The 24,974-nt window shown below is 38.3% G+C and overlaps 1 protein-coding gene across 1 annotated transcript; it reads right to left on the minus strand.

Moving 5' to 3' along the window:
• On the minus strand, positions 1–24,654 carry LOC131219975 (alpha-terpineol synthase, chloroplastic-like). Its single transcript, XM_058214956.1, has 2 exons — positions 24,286–24,654; positions 1–229 (listed from the first exon to the last, which is right to left on the minus strand). Exons 1-2 carry the CDS (start codon positions 24,576–24,578, stop codon positions 1–3), a joined length of 522 nt encoding a protein of 173 aa, XP_058070939.1. The 5' UTR covers positions 24,579–24,654.
• Positions 24,655–24,974: the final 320 nt, after the last annotated feature.

Below are 24,974 nucleotides of genomic sequence, written 5' to 3' on the forward strand. Positions count from 1 at the left end.
TTACCTACCTATCAACGGCCTCTGTAAATAGCGCTCCAGTTCATCTAGTGAACCATAGACATCATAAACATCATCAATAGTTGTTATAAATTTATTAACCTTTGTAAGAACTTCCCTACATTGTTCAAACTGAGGATAAAAAATGTATCTAATAGTCCATACGAAGCACTCAATCAAACGGTCTCTAGCAAAACCCAACTTCGGTCCCAGACCTAGATCCTTCCACCACCTAAATTTTAATAGCAGAAGAATGTAGGTCTTTGATTTATCAAATATTCATATAAATAGATACTTTTTTTTATACAATATATGCTCATATATAAATGAAGCCATATGTTAGCTTGCCGTAAGTGGGAGTGTCATGCCCCACAATTTAGATATAGAGTGTATACCCTTAGACCTGAGTTATTGATGCAGAGAAGGATGTTTGAGGTCGATCACCATCTTCCTCAAGGATAACTACTTCCAATCCACCAAGCTTATCTGGACTCCTCATAGAGACTTCTCGAATCCACGAGGAAAAAGCAAGAATATAGAAATAATATTCATGAAAATTCATAAATTGATTGATGATTGAAATAAACGAGTCTACAACCCTTTAAATAGGGATGTCAAGCTTTGGAAGAAATTTCAAAATTAAACTACAACTAAAACTCCCTAAAATTCATAATTTACTATAAATAGTAAATTTACTATTTATAGTAAGTTTCCTATGTGGCTGAGCCACGTTATTCTCCTAAGTTTTTTAAAACACTTTTCATGTTGGACACAACTCCTAAAGCTCAAAAGATGAAGAGTTACAATCAAACTAAAACTTACTATAAATATTAAAAATGAAAATAAAATGAATTTTCAACCGTCGATCTGATGGAATCTCACAAATTTCAAATGGGTAACCTAGAAGTACTATGTTGGTTGGCTAAAATAGCTTCTCCTACCCAAAATCATATATGGTACGTCGAGTAAGTCATTCTGATTTGCGAGATACGCCTATTGTAAGGTTCTGACGGTCTAGATCACCTCCGCCTCTAATCAAGCCTTCTCTGGTCCATCTTGAACATGAAAGTGTCCGCGACTTGCTCTACATCAGTCCCCTCCATTTCAAAAGAACTCATCCTCGAGTTCTCATCCTACTTTGGTTCATAATACTCGGTTAGGTGCGCCTCGTAATGATACCTGGATAAAACGTTATGGCCAATATACGGTTCACCTTCTTTTGGTCCAACCATGCTAGGAGTATATTGGTGCCACGTCCTACATCAGACCCCTTCACTTGAAAAAAACTCGTCATCAAGTTATTCAATGGACTTTTCTCATAGTTCTCGAATAATTTCTCGCGCCAATATTTTTCAGCCTCTTCCTTATACTTTACATTAGGCTATTGAGCTGAAAGAATATATGTATTCACACTCTCATTGACTTGACTCTTGCTTTCCTTGACTTGACTAGTATGGATCAATTCCTTCACTTATGCTTGCAAGATTTGACATTCTTTCTTGCTCATCCGACAATGGGGGCGGTTGGAAAAGCTAGTCCCAAGGATAATTAGGCCTATGTGATATTGGATGTCTCTCATGGGGGCCAATCCATCAATTAAATCTTTGGGCCAGACTTCTTTAAATTTGTTCAGGAATGGCCTTAAACTTGCAGGAATGTCTAAGGGCTTTAATTCCTCACCCTTTACTACCATGACATACACCTCACTGGTTTAATTGGATTCCTCCACAAAATCTTGAATGGTCAAAAGAGAGCTCACCTCCACTTTAGAAGCTTCAAAGTATTTCTCTAGTGCCATAAGCGCAAGGACTATCTTTTGACCATCCTTAACGAAGACGTAAACATTGTCTCCTCCTCGGTGGGTTGCATTACGGTCTGACTGCCATGGTCGACATAGTAACATATGGCATGCTTCCATGTTGACCATGTCACAAAGTATCTGATCCTTATAAGTTTTGCCAATTGAAAACGAGACAGTGCATTGTTCAGTTACCTTAGTCTCGTTCACCATTTTAATCCAGCCAATTAAGTAAGGGGAATGATGTTTTATCGTAGGTACTTGTAACTTATCCACCATCATTTTTGAGACGATGTTCTCACTACCACCACTGTCTATAACCACATCACCGACCTTGCCGTTGATGGTGCACCATGTACAGAATATATTATATCGGTGTAGATGTAACTCCTTCTGTGGAGTTTACAGTAATCGCTTCACAACTAAAGATTCATCATGATCCTCGGTTGTCCATTCTCTACCACCATCTCATTCCTCAACGGTTTGTTTATCTTAATCAAAACTAGGGTCTTCTTTTGTTCCTCAATAGTTTGTTTATCTTAATCAAAACTAAGGTCTTCTTCTGCGGCATCTCCTTCAGTGCCCCCTTCGTTAATGGTCAAATAAAGCTGGGCGTCAAGTCGAGTCAGACCAAGTTAGGGTTGACCTAACTCGATCTGGTTTTGAAATGGACCTGACCCAAACTCGACTCGGTACCGAGTCCAGCATGCCTAAACCAATCTGAATCAGGGTCTGGCCTGAACTAATCCGAATTGAGTCTGACCCAGTAAAAAGTATGACTTGGATCGAGAGATGAGGGAGGGATGGAGTGGAGGATGGTGGTGAATCTGGTGATGGTGGTGGGGGGTTGTCGGGCAGCTGCCGGGCTTGGAAGATGAGGAGGATGAGGGAGAAAGAGAGAGTTTGGGATCGGGTCGGGTGCGGTGTATCAGGTTAGAGATACTTAAAAATTAGGATATATATATATATATATATAACTGAATCTGAGTTGAGTCAGTTTTGGATCAAGTCGAGTCTGACTGGATCGAGTTTAGGGTTGAGTCGGGTCAAGTTACTTGGTAACTCAAACTTGACTCGATTCGAGTTCGGATTGGGTGAAGCCTACTCAGTTTGGACCGACTCACCCATTCAGTTCATGTCGAGTCGAACAAGTTGAGTTAGGTGAGTCGAGTTAGTTCATGCCCAGCTCTATGGTCAAGTGGGTTGCGGGGCGTTAAGGGCAGGTGTTTGATAAGTAACCCGGTTGGCCACATCGATATCAATTATTCGGCCTTGGCCGACCGTAAGGATTTAAAATCCTACTCATGCTCGTTGTTGTTAATGATACATATCGAGGCCTATATGGGCCACTCCCACTGGTTGCAGAAGGTTGACGATGTCATCATACTAGTTCTTTTCGTCATGTCAGTACTGAATCCTACGTGAGACCCGTCATGGGGGGCTAGTTGAAGGGTAAGGTTGAATATGGACTCTTGCAAGCCGTGTTTCTGCCCTACCTACCAACTGAATAGCTTCATCTATGGTCTCGAATGGGTGCATCTGAACTCGGGCATGAATCATCGATTATAATCTACTTATGAATTATGCTACCTTCTTCGATTTGGTTTCTAACAGGTCATTCTGCATTGCCAACCGCTGGAATTCTTCAGTATAATATGTGACGGTTCGATTCCCCTGTCGACAATTTTGATATTGCTAGAACAATACCTGCTTATAATCACTAGGGATGAATTATGATTGAAGAAGGCGTCTCATCTATGACCATGATGAGATTGGCACCTTGTTCTGTCAGGCACGTAAAAGTTGTACTTGCTCCCACCATGTAGAAGCACTGGATTTTAATTTAAATGCAATTAATTTCAACTTTTTATGTTTCGGCACGTCCATGTAATCAAAATACCATTCTACTTCGTGTAGCCGGTCTACGAAATCTTCTATATGTAATAAGTCGTTAAAACTAGGAAATTCGGCCTTACCTCAACAATCTCATTCAACATGATCTAGACAATCGCCTCCATGGATTAGTCATCGGGCAAAACATCACTACTAAAAAACAAAGCAAAGGCTATGGACCATGGGATATATATATATATATATATATATATATATATATATATATATATATATATATATATATATATATATTGCTATGGATAGAAGTTGTAACCATATTGCTAGGGCTTTAATCCATAGCTTAAAAGACGTAGCTCATTTTAGAAACTGGAGCCATACATAGAGTTTGACGGTCCACTAAAGAGGCTTCATAGGGCCTGTCACAATGTGTTTATTTTATCTAATCCGTCCATCCATTTTTATAGCTCACTTTAGGGCATAAACCCAAAAAAGAGGTAGATCAAAGGCTCAAGTGGGCCTTTCACTAAAGCTCAAATCATCTGGTGTAGCCTTATGATTCATCAATATTAGTGCTTTACAGAAAACGGGGTTATGTCGTACAACAATTACGGGCGGTTGAGTTTTGCCATGGGCTCGGGGCGGAATCAGCACATCCACAAGACGGTTGAGGGTTTCCCACAACCCTTGCATGGTCAACTGACTCTCTCAGTGGAAAGATTCTATTTTTCCTGTAAGATAACGAATCCCTGAATCACCGTCCTTAGGATTTTGGTCCATACCTTCGTTGTTTGTCATCGGCATGAGAGGAATCCTCACTCTTATACCAATTGAGGCAGGGAAGGACGTGTCGAGGTCGATCACCGTCTTCCTCGAGGATAATTACTTCGAATCCATAAAGCTTCTCTAGACTCCTCCTCACAGAGACTTCTCAAATCCACGAGGAAAAAGTAAGAAAATAGAAATAATATTCATGAAAATTCATAAAGTGATTGATAATTGAAATAAACAAGTCAACAACCCTTTAAATACAAGCCTTGGAAGAAGTTTCAGAATTAAACTACAACTAAAACTCCCTAAAATTTGTAACTTATAAATAGTAAATTTACTATTTATAGTAAGTGTCCTATGTGGCTTAACCATGTTATTCTCCTAATTTTTCTAAACACTTTTCATGTTGGATACAACTCATAAAGCTTAAAGGATGAAGAGTTATAATCAAGCTAAAACTAATTATAAATAGTAAAAATGGAAATAAAATGATTTTTCAACTGTTGATCTGATGAAATCTCGCAAATTCGGCAAGGGCTGGCTAAAGTAGCTTCTCCTACCCTAAAATCTTATATGGTACTTTGAGTAACTTATTCTGGTTTGTGAGATATGCCTATTATAAGGTTCTAACAGTCTGGATCACCTCCGCCTCCAATCGGGCCTTCTCTGGTCCATCTTGGACATGAAAGTGTTTGCAACTTGCTCTACATCAGTTATAGTCCATGAATCATACATCAAGTGTACATAATTCCACTTTTCATACATTTGCTTGGAGAAATAATTTATTGTATTCTAAGTTCACACTGATTTAACATTCATATATTCACATAATTGCATATTCTTCCATTACTAAATCTGTCACATTTATAATTACATAATTAAATCTAAAATTCAAATATTGAAACGGCTTAGATATATATCCTGGGGGGGGGGGGGGGAGGGGGGGTGAATAGGACTATGCCAAGTTAAAATAATAACAGCAGAGTGAAAGAGTATGATAGCCAAATAAAGGAAATCAATTCAGAATGCTGAAATAAAAAACAGCCTTAATAATTAAGTATTGAGACGTTGATACAAATGTTGTTCTAAGGATAACCTTACACCATAAAAACTAAGGGTTTATGGCAGGACAACCTTATTTCTAGAACGTTCTTTGTATTAAAAACTCAAATTGAAAAGGAAATAAAAGAAATAGCAAGAAATAAATTCTAAACTATTACAACATTCCCACAATGCTAGAAATGTAAATATTACAACATTCACATCCACACATACATCCCCCAAATCTGAATGATAAAAGATATAGAAATTAAACAAACATTCAAATCACATGACACAAGAAATTATAGTGGTTCGCCTGTGTGTACACCAACTGTTAAACAACAGCCACACAACTACTCCACTCCTAATATCCTCACACAGGGGATATCAACATTCACTATCAAAATAGGTTTCACAGGTTCACCTAAAACCTTCACAATTGTGACTTTTAAATGGGCTTACACAATTCAAAAACCCCTCTTTCTGAGTTTTCTGGCTTTCCTCAGATAACCAGTACAATGAGATTTTTCTGGCGAATCCCAAAGGAAACCAAAAAGAATGTAAATTACAATAATGTAAAATACCTGGATTTCTCCTTTTCTTTGAAGTAGCCCGGAAGAACCAATCGGAGTAAAAGTTCGAATATAGAAGTTCAATATCCAATACTCACTTTAAAATGGTTCTACGTTCTAATTGATTTTAAATTAAACCTGTTGGATTTAGCTTTATTTGATTTTGATTCCAAGAAGACGGAATACAGAAATTCCTCTTTCAAATCAGATTGGAATGTAGAAACAAAATCAAATGCGTAAGCTAACAAAAAGAGAATATTAAATATGCACAAAGTAGCTTAAAATGAACACAAACTTATCTCAGAGTAAAGACTTGAATTTTCTTGAATTGAGTTATCAATCTCTAAAATTCGTGCTCTATTTATAGATGCAAAAACCTCGTCTACGATTGGTCTTGAAAACACTTTGACTAGTCGTAGAACCAACGGCATTTTGAAATTTTGAGCGCTATCTAAAAAAACCGTTCTACGACTAGTCTTAGAATGTCCACGATTGGTCTTAGACCATCCACGACCGGTCGTAGCAGACCCAGGACTGGTCGTAGGAAACCAGGATTGGTTGCTGTAGTTCGAGTCGTAGAACGAGGACTGGTCGTGGGATGAGTCGTGCACTGTTCACATGACCGGTTGACCAGTTCTTAGGATAGGTCGTAGCATAACCAAAAAATTTTTAAAAATTGCAACAACTTAGGAGTAGTCGTGGAATTTCTTGGACTGGTTGAACTAGTGCTAGGACCAGTCAAATAAGGTCTAAGACTAGTCTTAGAACAGACCAAAATTATATAAAAAGATTCAACTTGAATTATGTATACAAAATGGCCTACCCTAAGGTCAAACTAAGGTCTATCATACCTGGGACATGAAGTATGAACATTGAAACTTCATTTAATCAGAAGATGGTTGACCTTTGAACCTTATGAAGCTTGAGATCTTTACTTGATGTAGCTTAACCTTGAGATCTTATAAAGCTTGGATTTGTCTTCTTAGGTTGTACTTCATTTTGAGTTGAACATCCTCTTTAGACTTGAATAAGCACTCTTCTTATCAATGTAGTTCTGAATATTGAAGCTCACAGAAGAGGACCAAGTACATGGCCTTGCATTTCTTGAAGTAGATCACCGTACTTGACTTGAAGCATTGATGTAGTGTCTTGAATATTCATATAACCACAAACTACATAAGACACATCTAGAGGTTTTGGCACAATAGAATTTGACAACCAAAGGAGCATGAGATCATAATACTTACAATCTCCCCCTTTGTCAAATTTGTGACAAAACACACTCAAATAAAAATAAGAGAAGTACAACACACACAAATAATCATGGACCAGTTATAACAGAAAACCAATTACAACCTGGTTAAAGAATCATGCACCAGTTGTCATAAACTAACACACAACATTCATTTAGAGGCACTCCTCTATACTTACTCCCCCTGAGTAGCATACATAAAAAATTATAAATCTGCTAATGCTGCTACTAATCCATGCTGCTACTAATCCATATCCATCTCCATTTCATAACCATAAACAATCAAATTAAAAGCTTCTCCCCCTTTATGTCACAAAATGACAAAGGAAGAATAAATAGACAAGAATAATAAATAGGAGAGTAATAGATTAAATAACTAGACAAGATATGAGAAAAAGATAAGCACAAGTAAAATCCATATATCATAATCTAATTCAATCTAAAGATAGATAAAAATAGTCTTACAAAATGAGAGAGAACAAAGTAGTATTGAAGTTATTATAGACCATTAAAGAAAAATATTTAGTCAGATCCAGAAGAGGGAGCAGGAATAGATGGATCAATTTTGTGTAAACTCTTAGTAACGCGCCTCATATACTTGCGTAGATAAGCAAATTGAGATGATTGTGTTACACATAATTGAGTTATCTCTTCCTTATGAGAATTCAACCTCTCATCAACATCAGAAGGCTGAAAATCTGGATCATTTCCAGAGTCTAATCCCAGTTCATCAAAAATTATCATCCATTTCAACATTGTCAGGAGGAAGATTCCTAGCTTCTGCTTCATTCCCTGCTTCAGCACCACTACCACCAACATCCACTTGGCCAGGAGCCAATTCCAATTTCATCTTGTTAATATTTGTATTGTTGAATATAAGATGATGGATAGGTGCCTCTCCAACAGGCATAGCCACGAGCATGTGAGTGGCTAAAACAGTCATAAGATAGGCAAATGGAATATCACTATGACTTGGATGGAGACGAAACTGAATGATGGAATAACAGATTAAAGAAGGTAGATAGATGTTTACACCAGAGATGATAGAATGCAAAACACGAACCATAAAAATAATTAGTTCTGTTTTGTTACCAGAACGCGAGTACAGATTTGAAATAAAGATTCTGTGAAGAACCCTATATCTGGGTAACAAATACTTTTGAGGGGAGCGCATTCCCTTTATGAGTCCATTGAACATCCATATTACACAGTTCTCTAGTGAGTATGCACTTTTATGATTCTGAGGGTTTTTCAACTAAAGTATGAATGGGAATACCCTCATTAATAACAAGAATGTCCATAAGGCCAGCAATTAGATAATGATCTACATCAAATGGACCTTCTCTAGCATCAATTTTAAATGATAAATTTTCACTAGAAAAATAAAAAATGCATGCAAACATGGATTGAGCAATAGATTGGTACGCAGGCCCACCCCAATGTAAGATGTTATCCCATCCTACAGATTGGAGTAGAGGTAGGATACCAAAATGAGCAATATGGTTAAGATCAATAGGACGTTCAACAATGACTTTGCGCATACGCAAATCCCGTACATCGGAGGGATCATTTTCGGGTGACTGAAGATGGCGTTGAGTGATAGAAATTGATCTAGAAGATGATGGACCACGGAAAGTTTTCTTTTTCCCCCTAGCATCCATTTGCAATACAAGACTTAAATAAACAAATAGATACAAAAGATTTGAAGTGGGGTTTTGATAGATCAGATTTTTTAAAAGAAAACCCCAAAATTACAATAAAAGATCAAATAGATTACTCCAAAAGTGAAAATGAAGTAATATTAACTAGAATTTATAAGAAAAATGCATAAAACCCACTAACCTTGAAGAACAATGAAGGTGGGTACGATTGGTCGTGTACTGACAAAAATAAGCATTTTTCATAAAAATTTGAAATTTAAGCCATTAAATTATCAAATATATATATATATATATATATATATATACACACACACACACACACACTATGATACAAGTATGCAAGAATATTCAATTTAAATTGCACATACCAAGATCAAATTTCAATTTACTAAACCTGTCAAGCGATTTAGTGAAAATGTCAGTAAGTTGAGTCTCAGTCGGAATGTATTCCAAAGATATTATTTTATCTTCCACTAATTCATGAATGTAATGATACTGAATGTCAATGTGCTTGGTACGTGAATGCTGGATTGGATTTTTAGAAATATTTATTGCACTAGAATTATCACAATATAAGACCATAGAATCTTGTGCTATTCTGTAATCACTTAACATACGTTTCATCCACACAAGCTGAGTACATGCATTTCCAGCTGCAATGTATTCAGCCTCAACAGTTGAGAGTGATACAGAACTTTGCTTCTTACTAAACCAAGAGACTAAACAATTTTCAATATAAAAACAACCACCACTGGTTGATTTCCTATCATCAATATTCTCAGCCCAATCAGCATCAATGTACCCAGCCAACTGAACACTAGTATCATATGGATACCAAAGACCCAAATTTACAGAACTTGCGACATATCAAATAATCCGCTTAACCACAGTTAGATTTGACTCTTTAGGGTTAGACTAATATCTAGCGCAAATACCAACGCTTAAAGCAATATCAGGTCTACTGGTAATTAAATAAAGTAAACTACCAATCATACTTCTATACAATTTAAGATCCACATCTTTACCTGTAGAGTCCTTTGAGAGTCTTAGAGTTGTACTCATAGGAGTATTAAAATTCTTACCATTCTCAAATCCGAACATTTTAATCAAGTTCAGGGCATACTTGGTTTGAGAAATAAAAATACCATCAGGTTGTTGTTTTACTTGCAACTCTAGAAAATAATTTAATTCCCCAACCATGCTCATTTCGAACTTAGATTTCATTAAATCTGCAAACTCAATAGTCATGTTAGTACATGTTGATCCATAAATAATATCATCAACATAGATCTGAACCATTAAGATATCATCGTTATGTTTCTTAACAAAGAGCGTCTTATCGACACTACCCATTTGAAAATTATGACTTAGTAAAAACTTAGTCAATTTTTCGTACCATGCCCTGGGAGCTTGTTTTAGACCATATAGAGCTTTTTTAAGATGGTATACATGATTAGTAAACTTAGGGTCTTCAAACCCTGTAGGTTGTCCAACATATACTTCTTCATGTAAATCGTCATTCAAAAAGGCATTCTTTACATCCATTTGATAAATTTTAAACTTTCTAAAGCATGCAATGGATATAAAAAGTCTGATTGATTCAAGGCGAGCAACTGGGGCAAAGGTTATATCGTAATCAATCCCTTCTATTTGAGTGTACCCTTGTATAACCAGTCTTGCCTTGTTTCGAATAATATTCCCAAGTTCATCAGACTTATTTTTGAAAATCCACTTTGTTCCAATAATATGTTTATCTATAGTTCTAGGAACAAGGTACCAGACATCATTTTGAACAAACTGATTAAGTTCTTCCTGCATAGCTACTATCCAGTTTTCGTCAGAAAGAGCTTCTTTTACGTTTACTGGTTCAATCTGGGATGTAAAACGCACGTAGTTACATATGTCTTCTAATTGTCTATGAGTGTGCACACTAGTGAGAGGGTTTCCAAGAATTTGAGTGGTTGGATGATCTTTGACAGTCCTTAATTCAGAATTATTTTGACTTGATGAAGTATCTGGTTTGTCAATCAAAAGAACTTCATCATTATCTGAACTAGGGGCGGGTGTATTCAAGTGATCATCAATGACCACATTAATGGACTCTTGAATCACACCGGTCCTGTTGTTCAGAACACAATATGCACGATTGTTTAAAGAATATCCTAAAAAGATTCCATCATCACTTTTTGTGTCAAACTTTCTCAGATTTTCACGGTCACGCAAAATATAGCACTTGTTGCAAAAAACTCGAAAGTATTTGACAGTAAGCTTCTTATCAAACCAAAGTTCATAAGTAGTTTTATTATTAGATTTACATGAATAAACTCAGTTGATAATATAGCACGCAGTATTTACGGCTTTAATCAAAAGATTTCTAGGGAGCTTCATATTATTCAACATTATATTTCTCATTTCTTGAAGCACTCTATTTTTCCTCTCCACAATTTCATTTTGTTGTGATGTTTTAGGCGTAGAGAATTCATGCGATATTCCCTGATCACTACAGAATTTCTCAAAACTGTCATTCTCGAATTCATATCCATAATCACTATGGATCTTACAAACTCTAGAACCTTTTTCAGTTTGGATCCATTTGAGAATCATTTTTACTTCATCAAGGGTTTCTGATTTATCCCTTAAAAAGGCTACCCAAGTGAATCTGGTAAAATCATTCACGATTATCAGTTTATATTTTTTGCCACCTCGACCCTCCATCCTGGTAGGTCCTATAAGGTCCATATGGAGAAGCTCGAGTGGTCTGGATGTAGCATTGGAGTTCACCTTTTTATGAGGGCTCCTTGTTTTCTTGCCATACTGGCATTCACCACATATTTTGTCTACATTTTGTAATTTAGGTAGACCTCTTATTAGTTCTCTCTTGCTCAATCTGTATAAATTACGGTAGTGTACATGTCCAAGGCGTTTATGACATAATTCTGTTTCATCGGTATGGACTATGTAGAATGATTGATTAGATGAGCTACCATCGCTTACAATATAACAGTTTTCAGAAGTCCTATGACCAATTAATATTACAGAACCCTTTTTATTTAAGATTTCACAACCTTTATTAGAAAATTTCATGCTATGATTATTATCACATATTTGAGATATGCTTAACAGGTTGTGTTTTAGACCCTCAACATATAAAACATTCCTAAATAAGGGGAGGTTATAGAGTTGAACCATACATTGGCCAATAATCTTGCAGTTGCTATCATCACCAAATGTGACTGACCCATCAGTCATATCTTTAAGATCAGTGAATAAAGCCTTGTCACATGTCATATGCCTGGAGCACCCACTATCAAGGTACCACTTTGAAAGGCTTGTAGCTTTGAAAGCAGTGTGGGCAACCAAGCAAGTAACCTTAGGAACTCATTTCATAACTGTTTTGGGTTTAGGAGTATAGTTGGTCTTTTTCTGTCTGTTGTTGTAAGAATGACCTACTGAGTTAGATTTTAAGAGCTCCTTAAGTAAATCAACTATTTTTTCAGCTAAAGGGTTTTGGTTTTGAGTTTTATAGTTGACATAATTGCTTTTAAGTTTTTAAAAAGTTTTAACATTTTTAGAGAAACTTTGATTAATACTTTTCCCTTTTGAGTTAGAGGTTTCTCCTTTCACAAACTTTGGAGGAGAATTCTTCTGTTTAGAAGGTATATTCTTATCATAGCCCAACCCGGATCTGTCGCCACATTTTCTAGATCCGGATAGAAGTTTTTCAAACTTTGGATCTCCTTGGGCATACCTCCATGTATCCTTTAAACTCAAAAGTGAATAGTTTTCAAGCTTAAGTTTATCATTTTCAGATTTAAGTTTTTCAATCAGGGAGGTTTTAAATTCTAAATCACTTTTAGTCTTTTCAAAACAATCTAAAATATGGGATTTTTGCTAAAACAAGATACTCAAAATTTTCTTTAAGTTTTAAAAACTTTTCTTTTTGAAGTTTTAGTTTTACAGCAATTTTACAACTTTCCTTGTATAGGGCATTATAAGCATTTTGTAGATCTTCTTCATTTTCATGATCACTATTCAGATTTTCTTCACTAGTTGAATCATCATGATCTAAAAAAGTGAACTTGGCTAGAGTCATAAGGGCTTTAACTTCATTGCCCGACTCAGTTCCAGAATCTTCTGATTCAGAAGTCACTTCAGTGCCAGAAGATTCATCCTAAGTAGCCAACATTCCTTTCTTTTTAGATTTATCCTTTTTAGGACATTTATTTGCTAAATGCCCTTATTCTTGGCAGTTGTAACATTGACTATCTTTCAAAGATTTTCAAGTTTTAGATTTAGGTTTAGATCTTTTCTTATCATTTGATTTTTAAAAATCAACCCTCTTCTTACTTTTGAAAATCTTATAAAACTTTTTCGCTAAAAGAGCCATATCATCTTCAGAATTTTCTAAATCAGAATTTTCTTGAGAAATATATTTAGAAGATTTAAGAGCGATAGATTTACCTTTAAGAGCTTTAAAGTTTAACTCATAGGTTTGTAAAGAACCAACTAGTTCTTCTACCCTCATATTGTCCGTATCACGAAGTTCCTAGATCGCGGTTACCTTAGAGTTGAACCGTTCAGGAAGTGAGCGTAGTATCTTTGCACACACTTTACTTTCTGAGATTTTATCGTCAAGACCCCATATAGAGTTTACAATGTCATTCAATCTTGTATAAAAGTCCATAAACATTTCATTTTCTTCCATATGAATTTCCTCAAATTTGGTTGTGAGGAGTTAGACTTTAGATTTCTTGACTATTGATGTCCCTCGTGTGTCATTTTTAAAATATCCCAAGCTTGCTTTGCAGTATCACAGGATATAATTCTTTTGAACTCATCCGATGATAGTGCGCAAGTGATTGCATTTAGTGCTTTTATATTAGCACTACTCTCATTTTTTTGAAGAGTGGTCCATGAGAAATACGGTGTTACTCTCATCGATTTTGAACCATCGATATTAGTCACCTCAATAGTAGGTGGGATCTATTCAGTCACTATGGCTTGCCACACACTCTCATCCATTGATTTGAGGAAAATCCTCATCCTGGCTTTCCAATAGGCATAGTTGAAGCCATCAAATGGTGGAGGCCTAGTGACTAAAAGGCTATCAAAATTTGACATCTTATATATAACTTAGATTGTTAGCTCAGGAAATGAATCTAAGAATAAAGAATTAAAAATGAGCTATTTGGCTCTGATACCACTTGAAACGGCCTAGCTATATGTCCTTTGGGGGGGGGGGGTGAATAGGACTATGCCAAGTTAAAATAATAACAGCAGAGTAAAAGAGTATGATAGCCAAATAAAGAAAATCAATTCAGAATGCTGAAATAAAAAGCAGCCTTAATAATCAAGTATTGAGACGTTGATACAAATGTTGTTCTAAGGATAACCTTACACCATAAAAACCAAGGGTTTATGGTTGGACAACCTTATTTCTATAACGTTCTTTGTATCAAAAACTCAAACTGAAAAGGAAATAAAAGAAATAGCAAGAAATAAATTCTAAACTATTACAACATTCCCACAATGCTAGAAATGTAAATATTACAACATTCACATCCACACATACATCCCCCAAATCTGAATGATAAAAGATATAGAAATTAAACAAACATTCAAATCACATGACACAAGAAATTATAGTGGTTCGCCTGTGTGTACACCAACTGTTAAACAACAGCCACACAACTACTCCACTCCTAATATCCTCACACAGGGGATATCAACGTTCACTATCAAAATAGGTTTCACAGGTTCACCTAAAACCTTCACAATTGTGACTTTTAAATGGGCTTACACAATTCAAAAACCCCTCTTTCTGAGTTTTCTGGCTTTCCTCAGATAACCAGTACAATGAGATTTTTCTGGCGAATCCCAAAGGAAACCAAAAAGAATATAAATTACAATAATGTAAAATACCTGGATTTCTCCTTTTCTTTGAAGCAGCCTGGAAGAACCAATCGGAGTAGAAGTTCGAATATAGAAGTTCAATGTCCAATACTCACTTTAAAATGGTTTTAAGTTCTAATTGATTTTAAATTAAACCAGTTGGGCTTAGCTTTATTTGATTTTGATTCCAAGAAGACGGAATACAGAAATTCCTCTTTTAAATTAGATTGGAATGTAAAAACAAAATCAAATGCATAAGTTAACAAAAAGAGAATATTAAATATGCACAAAGTAGCTTAAAATGAACACAAACTTATCTCAGAGTGAAGCCTTGAATTTTCTTGATTTGAGTTATCAATCTCTCAAATCCGTGCTCTATTTATAGATGCAAAAACCTCATCTACGACTGGTCTTGAAAACACTTCGTCCAGTCGTAAAACCAACGACATCTTGAAATTTTGAGCACGATCTAAAAAAACCGTTCTACGACTAGTCTTAGGATGTCCACGACTGGTTTTAGAACATCCACGACCAGTCGTAGCAGACCCAGGACTAGTCATAGGAAACCAGGATTGGTTGCTGTAGTTCGAGTCGTAGAACCAGGACTGGTCGTGGGATGAGTTATGCACTGTTCACATGATTGGTCGACTAAGTTTCAGGACAGGTCGTAGCATAACCAAAAAATTCTGAAAAATTGCAACAACTTAGGACTCATCGTAGAATTTCATGGACTGGTCGAACCAGTGCTAGGACTAGTCAAACAAGGTCCAGGACTAGTCTTAGAACAGACCAAAATTATATAAAAAGATTCAACTTGAATTATGTATACAAAATGGTCTACCCTAAGGTCAAACTAAGGTCTATCATACCTGGGACATGAAGTATGAACATTGAAACTTCATTCAATCAGAAGATGGTTGACCTTTGAACCTTATGAAGCTTGATATCTTTACTTGATGTAGCTTGATCTTGAGATCTTATAAAGCTTGAATTTGTCTTCTTAGGTTGTACTTCATTTTGAGTTGAACATCCTCTTTAGACTTGAACAAGCACTCTTCTTATCGATGTAGTTCTGAATATTGAAGCTTACAGAAGAGGACCAAGTACATGACCTTACATTTCTTGAAGTAGATCACCGTACTTGACTTAAAGCATTGATGTAGTGTCTTGACCATTCATATAACCACAAACTACACAAGACACATATAGAGGTTTTGACACAATAGAATTTGACAACCAAAGGAGCATGAGACCATAACACTTACAAATATGTCCACCCATTTCTGATGTTTTTCATCTATAAAATCAAACATCATTCAACAATATCATATTCATAAATAATTTCAAACCAAATCAATACATTAGTTGCTATATTAATGGAAACTAAATCTTTTATCAGTCAATCATATAAACATTACATTCATCCAATTCAACAAGTTCATCTTCCACCAAATAAGGGACTGTCAATCAATATAATCGATTAATCAAGGTAGCTTGAAGGTCCTCGATCGATCCTCCAATCAATTGACCACAAATCGAAAAAAAATTAGATTTAACCTCTTAAGTATTTGGACACTTTTTGTTACCTTCGATTGATTGAACTTACCCATCGATTGATCAATAAAGGTCAATTTTAATTCAATTAACTCGTTGGGGAGTTTTTACTATTTTTTATTAGTACCCACGATCGATCGACATCACTCAACGAAACCCTCGATCAAATGAACTTGGACTTTGATCAATCAGCTCATATTATGAATTTCTATATCTAATCATTGGAAAAAAATCGGCATGTTCAATCGATTAAAAGCTAACTTCGATCGATCGACCGACCGAAGTCAGCTGCGTTCTGTTACACAATCTGGTTTTTCAAAAACTTTAGGATTTTTCCTCTATCTCTTGATTTTATGGGTTCTATCAATTTAAGGGTCAGATCCAAATCATCCATTGATTTTCCCATTAATAAAATGTGAAGAAACAATGGATCACTCAGATCCGTATTATCAAGAATCTAAAATTATCTTATATAACCTTTTTGAAATAGAGTCCATTATCATTAACATCATGCATGGATCGCTATGGGCAATCTAATAGTCATAACACTTCTAAAATTAAGGTCATGATATGGTTTGGTCTTAAGAAATCTCCGATTTAGGTTGATTTAGAGTGACATGACTAGATTTCCCAGACCGATCTCTGCGACACTAGCTCTTGCACAAAGCCTTCGTCCTTTTTTCTTTAGACCTCTCCATAGATCAAAACAATGGACGTGAGGTTAATCCACCTTGTTCATTATTTAGATCTATGGTTTTAGAAATCGAACTATATAAATTTTAAGAAGAAAAAATGAACTCAGAACTTATCAGCGGAAGTTCTCTCTCCATGGCTCCCTTCCCTTTTTCTCTCTCTTTTGGCTTTAGGATTTTCTACGTACAGGAACTTTCTGTAGTTTTATAATTTTTTGCAAAATTTAAATAATAACAACAACAAGAATCAATCCTTCGACCTTTCCTTCCATCAAGAGTACTCTACCAACTAATCTACATGCTTGATTTTTTAAAATAATTAAAATATTAAATTATTTAATCTAATTATTATGGGTTTTAATGGCCCAAAAATTGGGGTGGTTATGGGTTATGTTTATTATTATTATTATTATTTTTACAGGCATATAAACAAGATGAAGAAAAAAATTACCTTCCAGGGTAGAAACCTTATTCATTAGATGTTGAGGTACGGTCGGATCTCCATCACGATGCAGCTAATGTGCCACTAGGTTGCGATTAAACGCCGCTGGCCGATGTGAGAGGAAGAGGAAGAGGGAGAGAGATCGATCAGAGAGAGAAGGGGAGAGTTAATCAAGAGAGAGAGGGTTTGGGGGTTTTCAGATTAGGTGATGATCCCAACACCACCCAACTAGCTAGTGGAAAAGGGGAGTTCGGACGCAAGAGGGAGAGCGAGCGGATAGGGAGAGGGAGAGGCAGAGAGAGAGAGAGAGAGAGAGAGAGAGAGAGAGAGAGAGAGAGAGCGCAAGCAGAGAGGGAGAGCTTGAGGGCAAGCGGGTGGAGAGAGAGCTTAGGGTGAGCTTTGCAAATGAAGTTTTATGTCATCCCATGTTTTCAATTTATAGGGCCCCTTTACTGGTTGTCAGTAAAACTGGCCGCCAGCAAAGGGTAACCCCAATCAATGACTAAGCCTATATTTCTTATAGTGTGGTGGCAAACATCTGCTGATTATGTTGTTAGTTGTTGGTGTTGGTTCTTGATGTCAGATTAAAGGATTGAAACGATCCAACAGTTAGGATTTGAAAAAAAAATAAATTCGTCAATGGCTCTGGTATGATAAAAGGAATTATATTTATATATATATATATATGAAAATTAATCCAAATTAAACTTAAATTTTAAACCGTTACAGGCATCTTAGCAACCATTGCGAGGTAGTTGCGGCAAATATGTGAATGGGTTGTTAACACTTGAGAGGTTGCGTGTGGCATTGGTGTCATGTGTTTGAGGGGCTAGCTGCTTCTCATGTGATTTTTATGGTTATTGCTAGCATGTGTTGGGCTGCTGCCTTGTGTTGGTGGCCATAGTTGCTCAGATGAAGTGAGAGGTTATTTTATTCTTTTACTTGATGTAATTTGTTGGAATTATACAATAAGTTGGCCAATGTTTTTTTTGTGGGGTCCATCCAAATGATTATTGTACATTCTTTTTCAAATCAACAAAAATTAAAGTGGCGTGCTCCCACTTTTCTATTAAAATATAGTTAGTTTAAGAATTTTCATCAAATATCCAAGATGAAATTATAATATTCACCTAAAAGTGATGGGCTACTAATCCCAATCTCGGATGACCATCTGGCAATAAATGTGAGGCCCGTATCCTAGACCGTACCGTTCTATAGGCTTCCGCAGTCCTCCTGGTCAAATTTCGGCGACCCGTGATCTGTTATCGACGTTTGTGCGCGATCCTGAGTCATGTCTCGTATATCAGAGTTGGCTCGACTCGAAACTTGTATCATTGTGACCGCGCCGTCACCGTAGTTTTGATACCACGTCTCGCGCGCTGAGGTGATACCCGGGTCAGAAGATGTGGGCCCACGTTCAGTTCGAGGAAAATACTACGTGTTGCAATTCTGAGAGAATCTTTACGAAACGTCACATCAATCCATCAATCAATGTCATGTAAACAACCTTACCTAGCCCATCCCTCTCCTATTCCCCAAGTCAAATCTCTCTTACACAACCCATACCCATCCCATTCATTTCTTACCCTAAGTCAACAAGCATCATGCCATCTCATCCCATCACTCCACCTCACCACTTCTCTCTCTCTCTCATTTCTCTCTCATTCCAAGTGACTCCCATGGGAGCAACCCACGTCCAAGCAAGCTCCATGAGAGGCTTTGTGTGGCCCACTTCCTATCTCCCATCCCCACCCTCCAAAAACAATCTCAACCATTGAAGTTCGTCCTTTGTAGCTTTAGATCGCGTTGGCGGAAGAAGGAAGAGGAGATCAAAGGTGGGTGATCTTGTATTTATCTTTTTGTGATTTAAGGGCCCACATTGGTGGGACCCATCTTGATGTATGCATTGTTTAAAGAGGGACCCATAGTTGCGGGGTCCCTCTGCTACTCTCGTCTTCCTATCTCTCCATCTCTCTTTCATTTTTTTGTGGTGATGATGAAGCCGTGTGACCCACCCAAATGGACCCCACCTTGAAGTATATATCATATTCATGCCATCCATGCATTAAGTCCACCTGTTGGACTGTCCAGCAGATGGGATTGCTGCCCGTCCATTTGAACAGGCCCAGATGAAGAGATAACACAAATATCAGCCTTATACAAGTTGAGGTGGGCCACACGTGTGGACCCACCATGATATATGCGCTAGATCCCTACCGTCCAGAACGTCCAGAGGGTCTGCACAGTGGGCACTTTAGATATGTATATATTATATTATAATATATTTTATTATACTATATATATATATGTACATCTGGTGGGCCCTACGTGGGACCCACCACTGTGGCCAATGCACCTTACAGCAGTTATATAGCTACTGTATTGACGACCGCATGATCAGTGGATCTGATCATGTGGTACATGTTTTATCCACACCATGCATCCGCATGATCAGTGGAACCCATGCACGTGTGGACTCCACCGTAATGTATGAGACATGGGGCCCACCTCTGATGCATTTTGATCCACACTGTCCGTCCTTTAGGCAGGATGGTGGGTCCAGCAGCCTCTGCTGCCCATTGACGTCAGCGAGTTCTGTGGGTCTTATCATGAGGTATGTGTTATACCGTCCGTCCGTCCAGCCCACACGTGTGGGTGAGACCCACCTGGATGCATTGTATATCCACACCATCCCTAGGTTGGGACAGTGGGCCCCTTTGATGCATGTATCCTATATTCATGTCGTCCATCCACCCCAGGACGTAGGGCCCACCTTGCATGCATTGTATGTCCAAGCCATCCGCCATCTGAACGATGCATCCATCCCAACTGTCCATCCATTCGCTGGGGCTAGCAGCCCAGCTATGTAGTTGCTGAAAAGACGTCAGTAAGTTCTATGATCCAGACCGTCCGTCTTTTTCTGGTGGGCCACATGTGTGGACCCCACTATGACGTGTTGGTCATATCTAAACCATCCATTCACTTGGTGAGCTTGATCTAAGGCTTGAGGCAAAGAGGCAGATCCATATATCAGGTGGACCACACTGAAGAAATAGTGGGGAATGAACGCCTACCATTGAAACCCCCTTTAGGGAGTAGAAAAAGTTTTGGATAAGTATGAAATTTGTTTTCCTCTTTATCCAGGCCTTTTTGACCTTGTGAACAGATTGGATGGAAAATAAACGTTATGGTAGGGTCCACCTTGATGTATGTATTGTACATCCATGTTGTTCATCTGGTGGGCCCATTTGGGAGGTGCAAGCCCACCTGCTGGTTGTGCAGGGCCCACCTGCTATGTGGCTCAGCGTGATGTATGTGAGGCCCAGATGGAGAGGCCCATTGTGATGTATTTGATACCCACGGGATAGGGCCCATTATGATGGAATTGTAGCCCAGATGGAGAGGCCCATTGTGATGTATTTGATGCCCATGGGATAGGGCCCATTATAATGGAATTGCGGCCTAGATGGAGAGGCCTATTATGATGTATTTGATGCCCACGGGATAGGGCTGATTATGATGGAATTGCGGCCTAGATGGCGAGGCACAATTTGATGTGTTTGAGGCCCATGGGCGAGGCCCAATGTGATGTATTCGAGGCCCGTGGGCGAGGCCCAATGTAATGTATTCGAGGCCCATGAGCGAGGCCCATTGTGATGTATTCGAGGCCCATGTGATGCGGCCCACTTGATGTGCATATGACCCTTACATGAGGCCACGAGCTCATTATATGTTTTGGCTCTATATGTAGGCCACTCCTTGGGAGCAATGTTGGCTAGATGTCCACATTGATGGGCAATGATGGTTGGATGTCCACATTGTGACCTTCCCATAGGCCTTGTTAGGCCCATTCTCATAATTCTCTTGTGGGTTAACCTAGATAAGTGGGCCCCATTCGCCATAGACGGATGGTTTCGCATTATCGAATTTGATATAATCATGGCCGAGGGCCGATCTTTATATTATGGTTGATTGGCTGTTCATCTATGGATCCCGCCTTATTTATATGCTAATTATCGGTGCTGATTATCGATGCTAATTGTCGGTGCCGATTGTCAATGCTAATCATCGTTTCTAATTATCAAGGCCGATTCCGATTGCTGATTACTGATTTTGATTATCGGGGTCAAGGCCAATTTCGATTGCTGATTACCGATTTTGATTATCGTGGTCGAGGCCGATTTCGATTGCCGATTACCGATTTCGATTATCGGGGTCGAGGCCGATTCTGATTGTCGATTACCGATTTCGATTATCGGGGTCGAGGTTAATTCCAATTACTGATTACCGATTTTGATTATCGGGGTCGACGCCGATTCTGATTGCCGATTACCGATTTCGATTATCGGGGTCGACACCGATTCTGATTGCCGATTACCGATTTCGATTATCGGGGTCGAGGTTGATTCCGATTGCCGATTACCGATTTCGATTATCGGGGTCGAGACCGATTCCGATTGCCCATTATTGATTTTGATTATCAAAGTCGAGGCCGATTCCGATTGTCGATTATCGAGGGTCGAGGTCGATTCCGATTGCCAATTACCGATTTCGATTATCGAGGGTCAATGCCGATTCTGATTGCCGATTACCGATTTCGATTATCGAGGGTCAAGGCCGATTTCGATTACCGATTCCGATTATTGAGGCCAATTCTGATTATCAAGGCCGACTCCGATTATCGAGTCCAATTGTCGAGGCAAGATATCGAGGCCGATTGCCGAGGCCCATTGTGATGTATATGCGGCCCGTATTTGAGGCCTATTCTGATGAGCATTTGGCCTCGGCTTGATGCATTTGAGGCCTATGTAATGTATGTGAGGCCTATGTGATGAGGCCCATTATGGTGCATTTGAGGGCCAGGCGATGGATCCCATTGTGATGTATGTTAGGCCCATGTGAAAGGCCCATCGTAATGTGTATTAAACTCTTGAGTGAGGCCCATGGTGTTGTGTATTTGGCTCTTGTGTGAGGCTATGGGTCCACTGTATGTTAGGCTTTATATGGGTCGTTCGTTGGGGGCAATGTTGGTTAAATGTCCACATTGTCGAGGTCGATTGTCGATGACAATTATTGATACCGATTATGAGTTTGTGACAACATAGCATCATAATACATGCCCATATGCATCATCTGTATGTTTGTTATGAGATGTGGTTGACCATTACATATGTCATTGGGCAGGTTGTTATGAAACTCCTTGATAGGCAGAGGTTATCTCACATGAGCGCACGGTATGCGCAGGATTGATACATGACTGGATTGTATTATTTATGCATCTTGCATTATGTGTTGTGATTATTGTATGCCCTAGTGATATCAGGGTTGTGACCTCCACAGGCATGCGTGGATGGCCAGATGGGACACCGAAAATGTTTGGTTCGAGCATCTGGGCACTTTGGATGTCCGTGGGTGAAAGTCCCTAAACCTCCGAGGCCAGGAGATGCCCCAACGTCGAGACTAAGTGGATACATGAGCACCTGAATACTGAATACCAGGAGGCCGCGTTTCCCACTGTGTCATGGTCGATTGGGATGGGGTGTGGCCTTACCCGCCCGAGCGTTGGGGGCATATCTAGGCTGAGTTTGACTAGCTCGTGAATGAGTCTGCTATCGACGTGCTTGGTAGATATTGGCTGACTACTGGTTAGGCGGATAGTAGGGTCTCTTCCACTTGCATGGTCGCGCGTCAGTGGGCAGCGATTGGTATGTAGAGTGTACTAGATCCCGGTGATGATCCTAGAGATGAATAGTACTGATATGCGGACTTATTAGGTAGGAGTTGCATACTCATTCATTCATTCATTCACTATCCACTCGGGTTAGTGGGGCACAACTATTTGTTACGTGTGCCTTCGCAATGGCCAGGATTTTAGTTTGAGTGTGCGACTAACCTTAGATCAAGAATTTACCACATTGACTCTGACTATCCAAATTTAGGTATGGGACTGGTTTGGATAGAAGTCCCTTGTAATGGACCCCGTAGCCTGCAATACTACGTACTATCATCCCGACTTCACACTCTAGCATGGTCATTCCATTCGCACCGCATATTACATTAATTACATTCGTGGCATATGACATTTTGGGTTAGTGTTTCTGCATTTATATGGTCTAAATACGGCTAACGCTATTCATGAACTCGTCAGGAATTGTATATTGCATTGCGTCCTCGGCATCTAATATTTGGCTCTTTATGACTCCTCATTTGCATAGCTGATCTATATTACGTAATCTGATATTGATTGACTCATGAACTTATTAGTATTTCTGCTTACTCTAATTACTCTGATATTGCTTACTTGGCACTTTCCTTGTGCACACACTTTCACCGCCCTTTTAAGCTTTCTATAAGCTTATACATGATTGATGCATGCAGGTGGCGTTAGGTTGCAGCAGCGTTGGGGTTGGAGCATGTAGCTGTCTTCTGGAACTTTGATTTTGATATATGTATTTCCCTTTCAGCATTGTATTCAAATGTTTATATTAGTGTATTGTGGTGATGATGTTGTTCTTGTGATTCAGGTATACTTATGGTTATGCTTCTAATGAGACAAATGTACGTTAAAAAAAATCCTCCTTGTAGGATTCCAAGATCAGAATTTGACGTATGGACGTTGGAAGCCGAGAATAGGGTACTACGGAGGTTGTCGGTACCGGCTTCGGCGACCGAAAATTTTGTGAGCCCGGTTTCCAAGTTTGGTGCTTGACAGTAAAACTTTTGGCTAGTAATTATGAGAATTAATATATTTCCAGCCATTACCTGGACATCTTTCTTACTTGTCCTTGATATAAAGCTTGCACCATGTTAAAATTCAGCTTAGCCGGTTCAAGTAGAAGAGGATTCATATTCTCCATTCTCTCATATATGTTAATGTACCACTTAGCTTCTAACCTTAGCATCCTCCAATGCAAGGGAAGCTCCAATGCATGCTCTACTAGACTTTTAAGGTTTGAATCTATGATCCCTTTCATATCCTTGAGATGTCCATATGTGAAAGCCTTGGCCTCATCCAAGATGGTTTCACCTTCTAAAGCAAGGAACGAAAGCTTCATACAAGCTCAACATCCCCTTCACATCATTACAAAGGCTTACCTTGAATCTACTCGAATCATCCATGAACCTATTAAAAACACCCGAAAGTTAAAAAGAAACTGTTATCATGATAGATATCTATTTACTGTTATGGTTTCATGTATTAAAAGTTACCATTGATGGTTTGACAAATGAAAACGCATGATACCATGTATATAAGGAAATTTAGAGAATAGCAAGAGATCAGATAAGTGCTCACACAATCTTATGAAAGTGTTCACACAAAAAACATGACCCTCTTGCTCAATGAATTTATTTATAAAATTTTATAATAAGCAGAGTCAAAGTAGGAGAAGGAAAGAAAGTAGAGTAGGAGATTAGGAAGAGTCTCATGGGGGACTTGAAGTCTCCCTTTA

The sequence above is a fragment of the Magnolia sinica genome, chromosome 12 (assembly GCF_029962835.1).
Source record: "Magnolia sinica isolate HGM2019 chromosome 12, MsV1, whole genome shotgun sequence".
NCBI lineage: Eukaryota > Viridiplantae > Streptophyta > Magnoliopsida > Magnoliales > Magnoliaceae > Magnolia > Magnolia sinica.